The 18131-nt window shown below is 39.5% G+C and overlaps 1 protein-coding gene across 2 annotated transcripts in view; it reads left to right on the top strand.

Moving 5' to 3' along the window:
- megf6b (multiple EGF-like-domains 6b) overlaps nt 1–18131 on the top strand; it is a 54307-nt gene that overhangs the window by 16814 nt on the left and 19362 nt on the right. For both annotated transcript variants that reach the window (XM_053653086.1, XM_053653085.1), the window contains 5 exons: nt 8635–8757; nt 16624–16746; nt 16975–17100; nt 17479–17601; nt 17728–17850. In XM_053653086.1, coding sequence (XP_053509061.1) covers nt 8635–8757; nt 16624–16746; nt 16975–17100; nt 17479–17601; nt 17728–17850 — 618 coding nt within the window. The remainder of the gene's footprint in view (nt 1–8634; nt 8758–16623; nt 16747–16974; nt 17101–17478; nt 17602–17727; nt 17851–18131) is intronic.

Genomic DNA, 18131 nt, shown 5'->3' with positions numbered 1-18131 from the left:
CATTCACTCAGCCTGCAGGAGTTCATTCTTCTCCAGATCTTCCGTCTGGGTGCTTTATAAGTTCTTATTTTTAAAGAAATTACAATTTTATCCATTTCATGCAAAGCGTCAACACTCGTGGACAGTCGATTTAAGGATTGTTTTTATATGTTAGTAAAATATAAGCTGTAAATCAGCTACAAATCACTGGAGAGCACTGCTGTAAATTAACGTAAACATCTGTCGTGGTCTACACTGTTTGTCTTCTCAGTCTTTACTCAATGGTGAAAAATAAAAACAAAACACAATGCTTCATGGCCTCTAGACTAGAGCTTCTTCAAAGTGCCATATTCTGAGCATCACGTAAAACCTCCACTGGTGGGGAAAAAGAAGGCAAGTGTGAAATCAGCCCAGTGACTGCATTCGAGACAAGACAAAGCATTTCCTAAGCTTCATTCTCTCATGTGCTAATGTCTTCAGTGCTGATGTATTTGCCCTCATGATGACCCTCAGCAGACAGATGTGGACTCTCTGATGGCTTCATTATGAAAGCAGGGCCTGTTTTTGACACAACCGTGTAAAGCCATTTAACTCAACAACTTTACTCTGGGTTTAGAAAACGATAATGTGTCGGCTGATTGTGTTTTGCTTTGATAACTACAGCGTCCTCAGGCTGGATGTGATCAGAGCCGGACAAACCCGAGCCAACACTCGGTCATCTTGTATAAGTGCACACAGACAACAGCTGCAATCTTATTCGTCGACGGGTAACCCAGCTCAGGCGTTTACGTTTGCGAAACGTTTTCTGAACGTTACGGTTCTGGAAAAGTTTTCTGGATATCTAGGAATGTTTTTAATATAACCTTTTATAAACTTTCCTACAACATTACTCCAACTTTTCTGTATGATTAACATTATCATCAACATTTTCCACTGTATTATTATTATTATTATTATTATTATTATTATTATTATTTTAAAAATGTTTATCTGGTAGGCGCAACCAAATAGCAAATGAAACAATAGAATGAAATTCACTTTGAAAAAGACTTGACGCATATAAACTTAATACCGTAGGTGTAAAAGCACGCTAAACATGACAGAGTACATTTTAAGTGTTAAACCACTAGCCATATGTTCTAAGCTATATGTTACGATTATCAGTACTCAGAGTTGTCTTAGTGCTTATGGTTAGCGGGGCACGATCATGCTGCCGCAAATAGAAATGAGTCCCAACTGTCTGATTATAATTAATGGGGAAATTGTGAAGATTTGTGAAGATTTTTGCGGAAAACTACTTGAATCGATAAAATTGCAACTGCGTGCAATCTTTCGCAGTGATGTTTGTTGGTAAATTGAGACCTTTTAGCTGTACCCATGTTCGCCGCACGTGAATTGAAGAGGACTACGGCTGAATGTGTGCTGTGATGACGTCACGTGACGTGTCTTGGCCAGAATCTGTGGTAATTTTGAAAAACATCGCAAGCTCCTGAATATTGCAGCGTTTGCTTGCTTGGAATCCTAGATGGATTGTCATCTGTACACCATGATCAAACAGATCAGCTTCCATTGCTTGAACGTTCATGCTAATACTGCTCTCAACGCCATCTCCATCACTCGTCATCTTGTACAGCTGAGTCGTGTAGCTGCATTGCACTTTGGGATTTTGAGTCCAGAGTTTGCTCCAAAGTCTCCACTACTTCTACACTGGATTTCTTCTTAATAAGACTGACTGAGTTTTTTTTTGACCTGACTCTTATCACCTGTGTTGGTTGAAATTGTAATTGCGCTAGCAGTAACATATGATGTTAATGCAACAAAACCACAAATGTCACACAATTTTCAGTATATTCTTTATGTCCCCTTAATCAGACTAACTGTTCAGTCTGTTCCTATTTATGTATTAGAAAAAAACACTAGTTTTTACGCTGATGCTCTTCACTCCGGAGTGTAAATTTGCATCACTGCTGTATTCCAGCCAGTATTTTGGAGTCTCTGAGTCCAGGCCGCTGATGGCTACGTGTTATCTATCGAGCGACGGCGGTTATTTGTCTGCCGTGTCCTGTCAACACATGCCTTAGGAACAAAAAAAAGTGTGGAAACCAAACGCAGCTGGTTAAAATGAGAGATATGCGGAGAATTTGCACGCAGTCTTTGTCCTCTTTGCTGCTGTGAGAAACGTCTTTACTAAATGCTGACTCGTCAGTTCGACTCATTTCTGCGCCAGGCAAAACGATCACTTGGTTTACTTTTTGATTCCTCGGAGAAGAAATTTGTATTGAAGACTGTATTTCAATTATTAAATCAGTAGTCTAGTCCTAAAATTAGGCTCATTTGGTAGTGATTGTTTATTGCTTATTACAGCTGGTTTTATTAATCAGTCATTATGACTCACTTTAGTCTTTAGTGACTCAATTCCTTCATCTATGATTCTTTTAAGTGAATCATCAAGAAAGACGTTTCCTTGTCCTGTTGTTGTTGGCCTAATGGTGCCTTTGGGATGTCTTTCATCTGTGAACCCTTATCACTCAGCAATTCCATTTAATTTATAGAATTAATACATTCAGTAAGGAATTAAACACACGTGTGTGTGTGTGTGTGTGTGTGTGTCTGTGTGTGTGTGTGAGTGTGTGTGGTACAGTTATAGTAAAATAATCAGTGATGGGGTGGTGTGATGAAGCGGAGTCATTCTTACTATCCCAAAGTTCAAGCATGAAGTGTTTTATTCCTCTTATGCCACTGCAATTTTTCAAATTCAACATTTATTTATTTATTTATTTATTTATGTATTAAAGAACAGCATCAAACATGATACTTTTTATCCACTTATAGTTACGTTTAATACTATTGAACGTCCGCAAAACAAATAAGTTCCTGTTCTCACTTATGTTATGTTATAGCAGCTACACTGCTGTAGCCTGAAATTGTTTTCCGCCTACTACATCTGAATACCTCGTTAACTCTGTGATCGTTTTTTTTTTTCCGTTTCTGGCTGTAGTTAATTCTCTGAAGGATATTTAAAGCAAGCGCAGCTGTTTGTGTGTAAACAGGACTGAGCGTCATTAGAAGACTCCTACAACCAAGTTAACAGAGAATTTTTTTTATCTGTTCTTTTGAGTCAGGTTGTATGTGATTTTTAGGTGGTTTTCTTCAGGTTTAAAGAATGGCTTGAACTTCTCGGAAATTGATAAAGTGAATTGGACCGAACGTCAGTAATAGGTATAATGTAAATAAATCTTTTTTACATTTAAAAAATGTTCCTGTATTTAATTTCATTTCATTTGCGAGCGTATAAAAGGTAATGTATTTATCTTGAGAGACTCTACCTCAGAGACATGATTAACACCATATATATGCATAAAAAAATTAATTTATTTTAAAATCTGACGGGTCATTTTTAGTATTTATGGATCGATGGATTTTTTTTTTTTTAATTAGCCAGGGATTCTTATAAGCTTATAAAGTTAATGTAATTATACCAATAATGATTAGTTGGAAGCTGAGTAATGTTTTACATTTCAAATGCTTTATTCTTAACTTGTGTGGTTTTATTTCTAAATGTCATGAAATTGCTTTTAGTTGTAGAAAGGTCTTTCATTTTAGAAACATAAAATTCATAATTACATAGTAAGAAAATTCCCAAGATTTGAAACACAAATCGATAATTTCTCCTAACTCCTATTTCCTTTCACTTATACAGTAATAGAGTTAACAGATCCTCATAATAACAATCATTCAAAGGGATGATTTTTGTTTTCTTTATTTCTTTTCAAATTAAGCCCTAATATGATTCCTCTATAGTAACACTAGAGGCATTAAAAAGTATTTATTTAGAGCTGTATCATATAATTTGGCGACGTTTCATCCCTCCTTTTGGTCCGGAGCAGACAGTAGTGTAGTGTAGGTGGATGACGGAGCATCTCCTCCTGTATCTAATTGATCAACTTTTAGGAAATATTCTGGTTTGGAAAATGCACAGATGGTTACAGTACTGTATTTCAGTAAAAGTGTGCGGGTGTGGTTGGTATGTGTGTGTGTGACATTTATACTAATAAAGACTATAACAGGAACATAGGGTTTAAATTTTTTTATATGATCAGAAATGCAGAGAGACAAACAGAAAGAGGAATAAAAAACAGATGGGACACACATTTAGCACATGTGGAACAAACAAGACAATTATTGTCCTGTCTGGCCAAGCTGACAAATTGGGACAATTTGAAAGAATATCTACTCATACAATATTATTATATTTAAACTATATTTAAATTTTTTTTTTTTTTTAAATATTTTATTTTATGTTTTCAGTGTCTGTGTATACACCAAACCAACAGTAGAAGGCAGTGTAGGCTCTGTAATTCTTAATATTTAGGCCTCATAGCATTAAGTCTCTCTCTCTCTCTCTCTCTCTCTCTCTCTCAATTAGTGATGGGAAATTCTGGCTATTGTAGTGAGTCAGTCTATTATTTGACTCACCAGTGATTATAGTTAAGTGATTTATAGTTCTTTCTCTGAAAATGTGTCAGGAGATATTACAGTTTTGCTAAATTACCCTGGAGGTGTTAATGTATTGCATATATATAGAAAAAATTGAGTTAAAAACGTCTCCTGTATACGAATCAACTCTCAACCTAAAAGAGCCGATTCAAAGAGCCGACTCGCCCCCAAACGACACACAAAGTAATTTTAATTTAAATTCTACGAGATTTGTGTTTTGTGTAACAGATATTAGAATCTTGTGTATCTTTTATATGTATATATGATGTTTTGCAGTTGGTAGGCTTGTTTTATTTTGTATATGTGTGTGACGTTATACTGTCAAGTGAAAAAGTTCACTCTTAAAGAAGTTGTTGTTGTTGTTGTTGTTGTTGTTGTTGGGGTTGTTTGTTTTCATACACAACCACTGTGTTGAATCTAACGAGTGATTTTTCTGGGTTCGTTTCTAGCTTTGTAACTGGGTTGGCGGTGTTAAACGAGTATTATTTTAGGAAATCTCCAGGTCTCACTGAAAATAAATGACTTCCGGTTGCTTTGTCGAATCTCTTAAATTGTTAAGAGATTTAACAATTTAAATCTCTGCTATGAGATTATCTCATAGCAGTTATCTTTAACCCAGCACCCAAGCAGTTCCTCCAGCAATTTGGGATTATGCGATCGCAGAAATAAGCGCAAAATCAAGGAAACGCAATATTCAGAAATTGTAATCTTTTGAAATTTTTCAAAATGACCGTATATTTTCTGCAGATTTGGGGCAAGATGCGTCATGTGACGTCATCACAACGCCAAATTCACGTGCGTCGAACATGAGTACAGCTAAAAGGTCTCATTTACCACCAAACATCACTGCAAAAGACCGTGCAAAACAATTTTACCAATTCAAGTCAATTTTGAAAAAAAATAAATGCAGCAAAATCGAGCATTTTTGGTCACAACAATCACAAAAAACTCTACGAAATCCTGTACGGACTGCCCAATGAACCACATCACATCGTGCAATTTTCCAACACGTGTGAATCTGTGGTTATTTAAATGCACCAATAACGCTGGTTACTCATGCCATGATCTCACAATTATGTTATTGGTCCTTGCATGTCTAGAAATGCTGTGTTCTCTGTGAACGGTCTCTGTGCTAACGATGACCCAAGTGACGCTATCTATCTCCAGAGATTTACTTTGGCGTACAGCCTGTTAGCACAAGACTCCGAAACTATGCTATCAGTGTTAGGCTACATAGCAGCTTGGCTACATCACAGGAAGACACACAGCGCAAGTCAGGAATACAAGCACACAAATCTTCTGTATTTACAGGTTTTGTGACATACTGGGTTTGGGGTGTTGTAAGGGATGAACAGGCATGAACAGAAAGCTGAGGAGTCACTGGTAGTTTTTACTGGCATCAGATAATGGTTTCTACGAAGTGATGGATGTGTTTATGGGCCATACTGATAGTACAGTGAAAGAAATCCAAAATTGTAAATGCTATAAGTCACAGCTTTTGGCCTCCAGTAAAAGAGTTGATGTCAGTGAGAGCCGAAGCCTGGTGCTCAGGTGCTGTAACTGAGCTTTGCAGGAGGGTCAGTAGCTCTGACTGGAGGCTTGTTAAAATGCATTAACCCGTGAACAGGGCACACATAACGAGGCAACACGATGAGAAACAACTGAACAAACATCTAAAAGTGGTGTTAGTTGTGCCTAGAGGAGCACCACATGCATGTCAGAATGAAGGAATGGATTTTCTTCTATGTTTAGAAACCACTGGTAGGAGTACTGTAGAGATTAAATTTGTTTTATTGAAAGCGAAAATTGAATAATTTATCGCACATCAGTTTCCTGTATCATAGGAATGGTCATTATTCGCCACAAAGACTTTAAATATTCCAATCTAACATACTTGGAGTCTGATGCAACAGGTTTTGGGCCATGAAAATGCATCTGATTCTTCGTGATCAAGCTCAATTCCCGTTTCCATAATTTATCACTCGTTACTCTGATATTATTTGTCGATTGTGTGCTGCAGAAGTGTTCAGGGATATGTCAAATACTCCTCACAGTCTGATTGCGATGACTGGCTGATTGTGATGTGTATTTGAATAAAAAGAGGAAATGAATATTTCGTGGATGTATGAAAGAGTTAATTGTGGTCACTCGGTGAGTCGAAGTAATATTTAATGGAATAAACATATAGAATATATTGAAATATATGGAGTGGAATAAACATATCGTCTATCGTGGAAAATGTTTTGAAATATCATGATATGATTTTTTTTATTACATGACCCAGCCCTAGAAACCACAATAAAGTTGTAGCTATGACAGTGAGGAATGCGTCCCGGCTCGTCAGAGTTTAAAGGGTTAAATAATTTAAGAGGTAATGTTTAGAATTTTTTTTTTTTTTTTAACAATACAGAGTTTTGTCTGGTTTTCTGTCTATTAATAGAGGTCTAATTTGAACCAGATGAATATATAAACCAAGATTGATGCTTTGTTTGTTCATATGTTATTTTTGGATATTACATTTCAACCGTCTGTAGCTCTTTCTGACCACACAAACTTTATGAGGGGGGCAAACCGATTTGTTCCCCATTCACCTTTGAACTTGAGACCATTAGCCCAAACGCTGGGATTTAACGCAAGGTGACATTGCCATCTGGAATCGTGCATTTGTGTGTCCTGTGCTAGAACCTGCGGGTGATCCATGCATGATTTCAGAGGTCTACTGAACTATTGTCTAGGATTCAGGTGAAACTGTTGAAGTAAAACAATCTTTGTGTGCGTTGCAGTGTTTTATTGAACATATCATTGCTCAATTCTTTGTGCTTGTTTTGAGCTTTTAGCTCTGTTGAAGTAGCTGCGAAGACCTTGTTGACCCTGACTACACACACTTTTTTTGGAAGCTAAGAACCTGTAATTATCCAATGAACCCAATCCAAAGAACTATTGAGAAATGTTATTTTGGTGGATAATGGTTCGGAACCTTTTTCTGTTATATGGTTCAATCTATATGGTTCTCCAAGAGAAACAAGTTCAAGAGACCTTTATGGTGGTAGATGGATCATGTTGTCAGTGTACAGTATAATAACATTTCAGCAGCACTTTGGTTTAATTACAGTCTTCATTATAAAGAATGATCTTTGCTTCCCAATGGGGTAAAACTTGGAACTTTCTCTGATGGGGAATCACTCTGTTGTATGGTTCTATATAGGGCCTTTCAGAGTTCCTCACACAGGAATAAGGCAAATAGAACCCTTTTTGAAGAGATTTCTGGATGTGTCTGTGTTACAAACGTCATGTTATGCTTTTCAAATGATCTTCTTCTTCTTCTTAAGAATATCTACAGTAGAACCTGTCAGGAGTTTAACATTTAGCTAAATATTACTGGTACTTGGTACATAAAAATGGTTCTTTATGGTTTATTGGATAACAATACCCTTTTCTGATAGGAAAGCATTCTGTTTCGAGTAGAGTTCTATGTATAACCTTTATGGGTTCCCCAAGAGAGAGAGAAGAAGAAGATCCTCCATCATGTTTTTGTTCAGGATGAGTTCAGGATCGTACAGGAATGTGGTTGCTTAGAGCTTGTGGTAGACCTCGTGTGTAAAATCAGGACCACTTGGAGGAAAAATATTGGGCTTAGCTTTTACTTTTGCGAGGTTTTGAAACAGTACTCGGGGAATTTCACGTAATCACGTCAGTAATTGTCAGAACACCTTTCTGCATTGTAAATGGTGTCTGGAGGCCGGTGTGATGAGGTGTTTACTGAAATAACTGCCATGTTTGGGGAATGCACAATTGTGAGGTGTGAGTGGTGTAAATATCTGCATGCGTCTGAGGTGAGAGATGCTCACATGTGGTGGAACTGATGGAATGATGAAACCTCCTGCTGTTTACTTCCTCTATGATATTTGGAGAACTTGCTCCATTATTATTTTTACAGTCCGTGGCTGTGATTTTGTGTTCACACACATTAAAAAAAATAAACAAATGAAGACTTGTACCACTGTAGTTGAATTCTCTAAGCTGGTTGGTCAAAGGATCTGCATTATTTTCATATAACCCCCTGATTATACATTCGTGGTTCTTGACCTGGCTCTTTATACATGGTATGATTGCCAAAGGATTCGGGTTGAACTGTTTTGTGTTCTCTCTCTCCATCAGACGTGAACGAGTGTGAGGAGACGAACGGAGGCTGCGAGGCTGTATGCTGTAACACTATTGGCAGCTTCTATTGCAAGTGTCCTTCAGGACAGGAACTCAAGGAGGACGGCAAGACCTGCCAAGGTGAGCACTAAAGAGGAAGCTCTGATCGAATAAAGTTTGTGCAGGAGGTCCTAACTTTTCTCATTACTTCATTTGTATGCCATCCAACAAAACGTCTCTTGATTTTGACATGTGACTCTAATCACATGAGACGTACTGACACGCAGACGTGTTCTGTCTGCGTCTGGAAGTGATTGTAGACGTCGGAGTGGTGAGGTCTTGCATTACGTGGTAATACACCCTGAGGCAACATGTCACAGACTTTAGCGTGAGGCATGATGAGCCTCTTCGTGAACCTCTGCACTCCATTACGCTACATCTCTGCTGCGGCTTATTGACTTTTAAAGAGGTCGTGACTCCATCACTCAGGTGTCCTCCTTTCATCATGATCAATACAATACTCATTAGGCTGTGCAGATTCACTCCATCATGGAAAGGATCTTGCCATCTAATGGACAGCAAATCAATTGTAGCAGGTACATATAAATGAGCAAAGAGCATCAGGTACATCAGTACCTGCCACTTGTGCCATTCATTATGTTTTTTCATTTTTCCACATCAGTAGCTGCATGATAAAACTCAAAAGAGTACAGTTTAACGTTTTAAAGTGCCGTCATGATCCAGTTTAAAACTTGCAAACTAGAAGTAAATCACCAAGGCTAAGTCCCTTGGCCCTCACATGCGTGTTTACGAGGTGTCGAGAGGTGAAAGGTTAAATATTGAATTGAGGGGGGTTTGGTGAAAGCACATGTGAAGTAGAAATCGGCGAATTGAAGGCGAGAAACGCCATTTTATTTGATCAGTTTTGGAGATGATGTGGTTTTAAATGTAATTTGATCACGTAATTCAGCATCAAATAATCATGAGTCAGAACAGTGATTTCAGTCATAATCGTATTTCGTCAAGAATCGTTCAAGAGTAAGAATATAAACACTAAATAAAGACGTTAGTGTTGACAAATAACTGCTGTATTTACTATTTACTGCATCTGCGTCTTTATTAGCTATAAAAGATGGATCCGAAGCGGTGAGTATACAGTACTCAATCAGATCTGTTTACCGTCTGAAAGTGTTTTCATGACGAGCTCGAGCAGAAACACCGAGAGTCAGCACCGCGAATGCCAGCGCTGCAGCACGCCTCTCGTGCCAGGACCTTCACTGGCTCCTTTCCTCCATTCTTTATGAAACTCCCACAAAACTTCCAGATCTTTTACATCATTAAAAAGTATGTGTGTGTGTTTTTTTTTTCTTTTCTTGTTGCACACAGTGCAGTACGTCTTACACACTCCATCTCCTTGAGAGTCTAATTAAAGTCACTTCATAGACGTTGCTAAATGATCTCACTTCAGAAGTTGATCTTGAATTTGGCGCCTGCTTGACCATCCAAAAGCTTCATATCGTCTCATTCTCCACCCTTATCATCCTCTTCCTCTCCAATCTCGCCCCCAAAACACCTCCCGGAATACCACAGGTTTGTGGAATGTGTATGCTAATCAGCCCCAGACCCGACTTACAGGAAGAGACGAGTCCGTATCTTTACCTGAGCACATGGCACTTCAGTACCAGGCCAAAAAAACTACTAGCAGGTCTGGACTGAAACAGCAGCTGGATTTTGTCTACACAGACACACACACACTACAGTACAGTGTTAATACAGCAGCGTATAGTGTCGACGGGCTGAAGGTCATATCAGAGTACTGTTCTGGCTCATGGTCTTGAGGGAGTCTGGCTATGGAGTCTTAAAAGAAATGTTTCAATCTTTGTTTCCTTCACAAGCATCGAATTTACACCTACAGACCTGAATGAACAATTAGTGTTGCATTAAGATGTACTGTAATTACAACTTTTAATGAATTAATCAGTGAGCAACTAGTTTTTAAATCAAATTAATCTTTAACTTATTACATTAAGGCTTGCAAATTATTCCTTAAAATGTTTTAAAATAACTGTTTCCATCTAGAGTATTAAGTCCGCATTGTTTATTGCTTTTATTCTCTGTGTTGATTCCATCTGTACTGTATTATAAAGTAAATTGTTTCAGTAATAATTTTAATAATCATAACCATATTTGTGCAGCATATGTAAATAAATTGTGCATCTAAATGTAGTTCAGAAAGTACAAAAACAAATGAAGATGCACAGTAGTGCTTGAAAGTTTGCGAACCCTTTAGAATGTTCTATATTTCTGCATAAATATCACCTAAAATGTAAATCATCGGATTTTCACACACATCCTAAAAGTAGATAAAGAGAACTCAATTAAAACAAATGGGACAAAAATATTATACTTGGTCATTTATTTATTGAGGAAAATGATCCAATATTACACATCTGTGAGTGGCAAAAGTATGTGAATGTCTAGGATTAGCAATTAATCTGAAGGTGCAATTAGAGTCAAGTGTTTTCCATCAATAGGATGACAATCGGTTGTGAGTGAGTGAGTGTCCTGTTTTATTTAAAGAACAGGGATCTATCAGATTCTGATCTTCACAACACGTGTTAGTGGAAGTATATCATGGCACGAACAAAGGAGATTTCTGAGGACGTCAGAAAGAAGAGTTGTTGAAGCTCATCAGGTTGGAAAAGGTCACAAAACCATCTCTAAAGAGTTTGGACTCCACCAATCCACAGTCAGACAGATTGTGTACAAATGGAGGAAATTTAAGATCATTGTTCCCCTCCTCAGGAGTGGAGACCAACAAAGATCACTCCAAGAGCAAGACATGTAATAGTTCACGAGGTCACAAAGGAACCCAGGGTAACTTCTAAGCATCTAAAGGTCTCTCTCACATTGGCTAATGTTAATGTTCAAGAGTCCACCATCAGGAGAACACTGAACAATAATGGTGTGCATGGCAGGGCTGCAAGGAGAAAACTACTGCTCTCCAAAAAGAACATTGCTGCCAATCTGTCACTGATGGAACATTGAAGTCTGAATTCTAAAGGAAAATTTCAGGAGATTGTCTATGATCTGAATCTCATGGGAAACTGGGTCATGCAGCAAGACAACGACCCTAAGCACACAAGTCATTATTAGAGAGAGCCTAGTGAATGTTGAAAAAATATATCAAAAAGCTTCATGTTTTAGAGTGCCCTCTTGTGTGCAGCGTTTGTACAGAATGTTTGGCTGGAGACTGAATAACGCTCAGCTGTGCTTCCCATCACACTAATTACTGCCATCGTGTAGAAATTCACTCATTGGTCTCACTGAAGAGTTTGTGGGAAAAATCCAATACGCTAAATCATGTATTGTTCATTCCTCATCTTTCTGGCTTATTTATTTGTTTATTATTTTTTTTAAGTATGATGTAATCAGACGGTCTGTCAGCGGCTTATTACTGAAATCAGGCTAACACGTAGAGTTCCAAAACCTTTTTTAAACCGAGACACATCTGTGAGCAGAGCAAATACTGTGATTTTCACAGATGATTTTTGGGTGAATCTATGTTTAACAGAAAGCTGAAATTCTTTTTAACTGTGTTGAATCGGCCCACAAAAAAAGGAGTGTGAAGTTACGGAAAAGGAGGGGACTGAGAAAGAGAGAGAGAGCTGAAGCGAGTACGACTATATATGTGAGGGAGGAATGAAAAGAAAGAAACACTCTTGACTCCTGGTTTCTTCACTGATCACCCAACCTCACTCTGATCCTCGCTCGTGTCCGTATTGGTGTCCATCACTGGGACTGAAGTGTTCCTCAGCATGCCATCACCCATGTGGCTGGTGCTTTCTTTTGTCTGCACTGGGCTTCATCTCAGCTCTGTTTATTCGACGTACTATTCTGCTTACTGGCACCATTTTAGGGGCTGTTACAGGCTGCCGTGCTTCACTGCATATAACAGGTTCAGCATGGGATACCTGAGACCAGGTGAGTGCTCAGTCATCTTTCTTCTCGCTCACCAGCCTCTCTTTTCGGAGCTTCAGAGAAATTGCAAAGCGTAAACTCCTCTGTCCTGAAGATATCTGAAAACTTAGTTACTACTTTACAAAGCGCAGACACCAGGGACTCCTTCCATAAATGTTCAGCAAACGAGTGCCTTTATATAAACCTGTGATTTGCAGCTGCGTTACTGTCAGGACAGACAGCATTTAAAATGTTGTGTAGGTCCCCTTCACGTGTTCTTCATTTTAGAAAGTCTGGGTGGGATCACCGGGTTCAGATTAGCAGAGATTAGTCGTTTAAAGTGTGTTACAGATCAACTGTTTGTTGTGCTGTTCACTCTGTACAAAACAAAGCCAGCAGGTTTAACTCCTTGTGTCAAAGCCATCCACATTTTTGGTATCTTTTTGCCAGTTAAAGCTCCAAACCAAACAAATGTGTGCACGTTATGAATGGAATGGGAGAACTTGGTTTCCTGGAAGGACCTGCAGTCTCTATAAGCACGGATACATCTATAGCACTAGCTCCATATGCAGTCTCTTAGTGCTGGAAATGTTCTTCAATCCTTCATTGGATTGTGTTCAGATCAGTGGTCTGCACTTATATAGCGCTTTTATCCAAAGCGCTTTACACTGGGTCTCATTCACCCATTCTCACACACACACACACACACACACACACACACACACACACACCAATGGTAGCAGAGCTGCCATGCAAGGCACTAACTTGCCATCGGGAGCAACTTGGGGTTCAGTGTCTTGCCCAAGGACACTTCGGTATGTAGAGTCATGTGGGCCGGGAATCGAACCGCCAACCCTACAATTAGTGGAAAACCCACTCTACCACCCGAGCCACAGCCACCCCCATAATTAAGGATTCTTGGCCCCCTTAAAATCATTCTATTTGGAGCCCTTAATAATAATTATAGACTCTTTTGTAGGCTTCTTCATAGAAGCTTTCAGGGTTCCTCAGAGGCACAACCGAAGAGGCCTTAAGACTGAAGTGCATGCATAAAAAAATGGTGATATGCTGTATTTACACACACTACTGTGTATACAGTAATACACTGACTGTGTATTATTATGAAGTATACACGATTATACACATTATTAAGTGTGTAATAATACAACGACTGTGTATTATGTTTGGACGACCCACGCGTTAAATTTTAGCTACCCCTGTGTTTAAATACCTAATTAAATCCCACAAAGGTAGTTTGTCAGTTGGTTCCAATTCATGCTTGGAGTTACTTTCCAATCCAAATTCAACAGGAGGAGTTCAGTAGAAGTTCCTGTGTGACCCTGAATTCATTTCCATACAGTATAGTAGGTCATTAATGGAATTCATTTGAATGATTACGGAAAATATTGGCACACACGTAAAGAAAGTTCCCTGAACTTAACTAGCACAGCGGCTTTATTGAGTTTTATGCATGCAGCTTTGTTTTGCTCTCGATTGATTAGGATGAAGATACCTCCGAGTCCTTCTGTAAGGTAATCTGTGTCCCATATAGTGCTCATTCTCAAAGAACAGCTCTGAAACAGTCACCAAGGAAAGCCGGATGCTGCTGCATCTCCTGCAGAGGTTCTGTGTTGATGCGTGGCTACAAACCTAGTTATTGCTGTGTTATATAGAATCACCTCTCTAACATATAACACTAGCCTCTTTCATTCCTTTTGGAAGGAACGGCGCTTACATTGGCACATGAGGTCGCAGGTTTTGTTTAAAGAGAAAGCAGTGAGAACACGACGGTGTTGGTAAAGTAATAAGCGGAGAGAAATGTGAGCGAGTGTTGACGTTGCTTGGAGAGAGAGAATTTTAGGAGTATATCCATCCCAGTGTAACCGAGCACCCTCAGGAGCTGAATGATAGAAGAACATCAGACTATAGACCCCTAGTTGGTTGTGTGTTCAGATCTGGGGCTGAAAGGCTAAACATCAGCTTGGAAATGGGATGGATTGTTGATGGAGGGATGCAGAAGAGAACTGACATCTTGATTTTGTGTCACTTTGACAGACAGGTGAGAGAGTAGCATCGATAACGGTCTCTCTGTCTCCTGTGGCATCATCATGATTCGAACTCATGGTCTCTCAAATGTCAGTCTCCTGTGACACTCAAGACCTAGAATCCCCTTCTAATAACTTGGAACTTCAAGTCTAAATTAGGACAGCAAAAAGGAATCTGGAAACTCCCTTTATAAAAACAAACACGTACGTCATGATGGAGTTAGCGTTCTTATAACGTTCTTGTGTTTGTTGTGTCTTTTGGTCTGTTGTGTGTGAGGAATGGATGCTGATGGTGGATCTCAAATAAATACAGATGTTTTGTAGGTGTTTTCAGTGGTGGACAGGGGTCAGCATGGGCACTCTGACTGGTCTGACTCCTTTCTATCAGCGCCAGCTGTTTGTGCTTTTTCAGCAGTTTGTGCTACAGTATCTCTTCTGTGTGATCAGACCAGATGGGCTAGCCTTCTGTCCCCACACGCATCAGTGAGCTTTGGGCACCCATGACCCTGTCCCTGGATCACCGGTTGTCCTTCATTGGACCACTTTTGGTAGATACTGACCACTGCATACTGGGAACACCCCACAAGACCTGTCATCGTCTAGCCATCACATTTTGGCCCTTTTGTCAAAGTCGCTCAGATTCTTACGCTTGCCCATTTTTCCTGCTTCCAACACGTCAACTTCAAGTACTGACCGTTAACTTTCTGCCTAATAAATATATCCCCCACCTCGATAGGTCAAGTCAAGTGGCTTTATTATACAGTACACAGTGAAATGAAACAACGCTCCTTCAGGACCATGGTGCTACATAAAACAACACGCTTAACTACATGAGACGACACAACTAAATAAGACACACACATTTTAACATAATTTTTATTTGTTTTAATTTTTTTTTACATAGACGGTACAATAACTACTAAAGCAGGTGCCACTGTAATGAGATAATCAATGTTGTTATTATGAAAAGTCACCTGTCAGTGGGTTTAATCTCACTGCTGATCGGTTTAGTACATCATTATACGTCACACTGACACAGAGTTTTAAAAATTTCCTCAAAGTCTATTGTTCTCAGTCATTTAAAAAAAAAAAAAAAAAAAACATTTGCAGATTGAACAGTCGTGTAGATTGAGTCTATCGAACTGGTGTCATAAGGAAATTCTGCCCGTGAACCGCTTACGGAATCCGAAAGACCAGGATAGAAAGATTCTTGCCTAGACATTTCCATCTTGCTGACATGGAGGTGTGTTATGATGTAGAATGTGTTAGGACATGGTTGGGTTAGCTTATATATACAAAATATTCATTTGTAGACCAGAAATGGTTGAAGCGATCTGATTTTAATCTGTCCAAATCTGTGTTTTTGTATAAATAATGCTTGTCTGGATGTCATTTTGAACAGCATGGGAATCGGTATGTTGTAAAGTGTGGGAACGTAGTTTGTCTGATCTAACACGGACTTAGACAGCGATGCAGATCTGATCTCAGTTCAGCTCAAGCAGGACGTTAGTGCGTTTGTAAACGATGCATGGTCGGATTAGCTCTGATCTCAGCAGCCGCCTGCTTTCAAAGTCATAAAACTCCTGTCACTTTTCAACGGGGCATGAAGTCATGGGTCAGCAGAAAGCTCACAGACCGAGGTTGTAATGCCGTCGTGCTACACATAACTTTCTCACAGAAGCCATGTTTCTTTATTTTTGTCCTCTCTCTGGTCGGTTGTGTGGAATTTTACGACGTCACCATTCTTCCTCGTTCAGATTTGAATGATTTGAATCCGACTGGAAGGTTTTTAAATTGTCGAAATCGTTCAAAGATGTGGCGAGGGCTGCTCAGGTCTCACGGCAAATGTGATCATCTTTTATCCGTGTGGATGAAGCTGACTGTGCAGCTGCAAACGCTGGCCATGTTCTGAACTTAAGGAAATAAATAGTACTTGGAGTTGGAGCGTCTGCTGCAGCTTTTTTCAGATTTTTTGATTTCAGATGTTATTTTCCTCCTGCAGACATCGACGAGTGCCTCGTCCATAATGGAGGATGTCAGCACAAATGTGTGAACACCCGAGGCTCCGTCCAGTGCCAGTGTGACCCTGGGTTTCGCCTGCACGTAGACAGACGCACCTGCATAGGTAAGGCCATTTTCTCTTTTCTGTCCAATTGCATGATGTGATTGATGAACCTCTAGAAATCAGGAAGTCGCTTCACACGTTCACACGTTCTTTAAAAATTTGTAAAAAAAAAAAAAAAAAAAAGTTTCTGTGGTTGCTTTTACAGTATTAAAGTATTCGTTCTTTAATAATCTGTTGTTGTAATATATGAATTAATACATCTATGTGTGTGTGTGTGTGTGTGTGTAGCTGTCGGCTTGTGTGGCATCAGTAATGGAGGGTGTGAACACATTTGCATCCAGCAATCAGCGGTTCAGACCCAGTGCCGCTGTCGACCCAACTACAGACTGGCAGAGGACGGCAAACACTGCACCTGTGAGTGTGTGTGTGTGTGTGTGTGTGTGTGAGAGTGTGTGTGAGAGTATGTGTGTGTGTGTGTGTGTCTGTGTGTCCACTTTAACTGACATTCCATTAAGAAATTTTCCCAGGATGTCATCTCCATACATTCCTTTCTACTTTGAAAACAATCAGGTTTTCACTTTGCAGGAGTTTGTCTTATTAATAGACGTTAAGCCTGGAACACACGGTTTTTTGAGAGAAATCAGCACTAGAAGTGAAGAGAGTCCGAAATGAGCTGACTTTAACATGCTCACAGAAGAAATGCAGCACTTGATGATTATTATTAACCTGGCAATAAAAACCTTTAAAGGTTTTAATGATGGATTATACAGTACGTGTTCTTTCTCGCCGCAGTGGAGAACCTGTGTGTTCTGCGGAACGGTGGCTGTTCTCAGGAGTGCCGCAGTGATGGGGGCAGGACCTACTGCGACTGTCGTCCAGGTTTCAACCTGACGGAGGACGGCAAGACCTGCCGAGGTAAATCCAGCTGATTTTCACAGGTGAAAATTTGTTCTTTAATAATCCGTTGTGGTAATATGTGAATTGAGTCTTTTCTTTGTGTGTGTGTGTGTGTGTGTGTGTGTGTGTGTGTGCGCATCTCAGACATCGACGAGTGCCAGACGGGTCAGGCGCAGTGTGTACACGGCTGCCGTAACACCAGAGGCTCCTTCGTTTGCGTGTGTAACGCTGGATACGAGGTGGGAGCGGACGGCACACAATGCTATCGTGAGTTTAAATCCTCGACGGCACACAGACCAAAACCTCCGATTTATTTTATAGTGTAGCTATTTTTGTATATCAGGCTTACGGTGCTGTGAAAAAGTACTTGCCCCATCCTGATTTCTTCTGTTTTTGTGTATATCTCATACTAAATTGTTTCAGAAATCAAAACAAAATCTAAGCTAAAACAAAGGCAGCCTGAGTAAACACGCAATACAGTTTTTAAATGATAATGTTATTTACTGAAGCAAAAAAGTTATCCTATACCCACTGGGGCTGTGTGAAAA

Source organism: Ictalurus furcatus, chromosome 21 (assembly GCF_023375685.1).
Source record: "Ictalurus furcatus strain D&B chromosome 21, Billie_1.0, whole genome shotgun sequence".
Taxonomy (NCBI): domain Eukaryota; kingdom Metazoa; phylum Chordata; class Actinopteri; order Siluriformes; family Ictaluridae; genus Ictalurus; species Ictalurus furcatus.
This window is presented reverse-complemented; position numbering and strand designations above follow the sequence as displayed.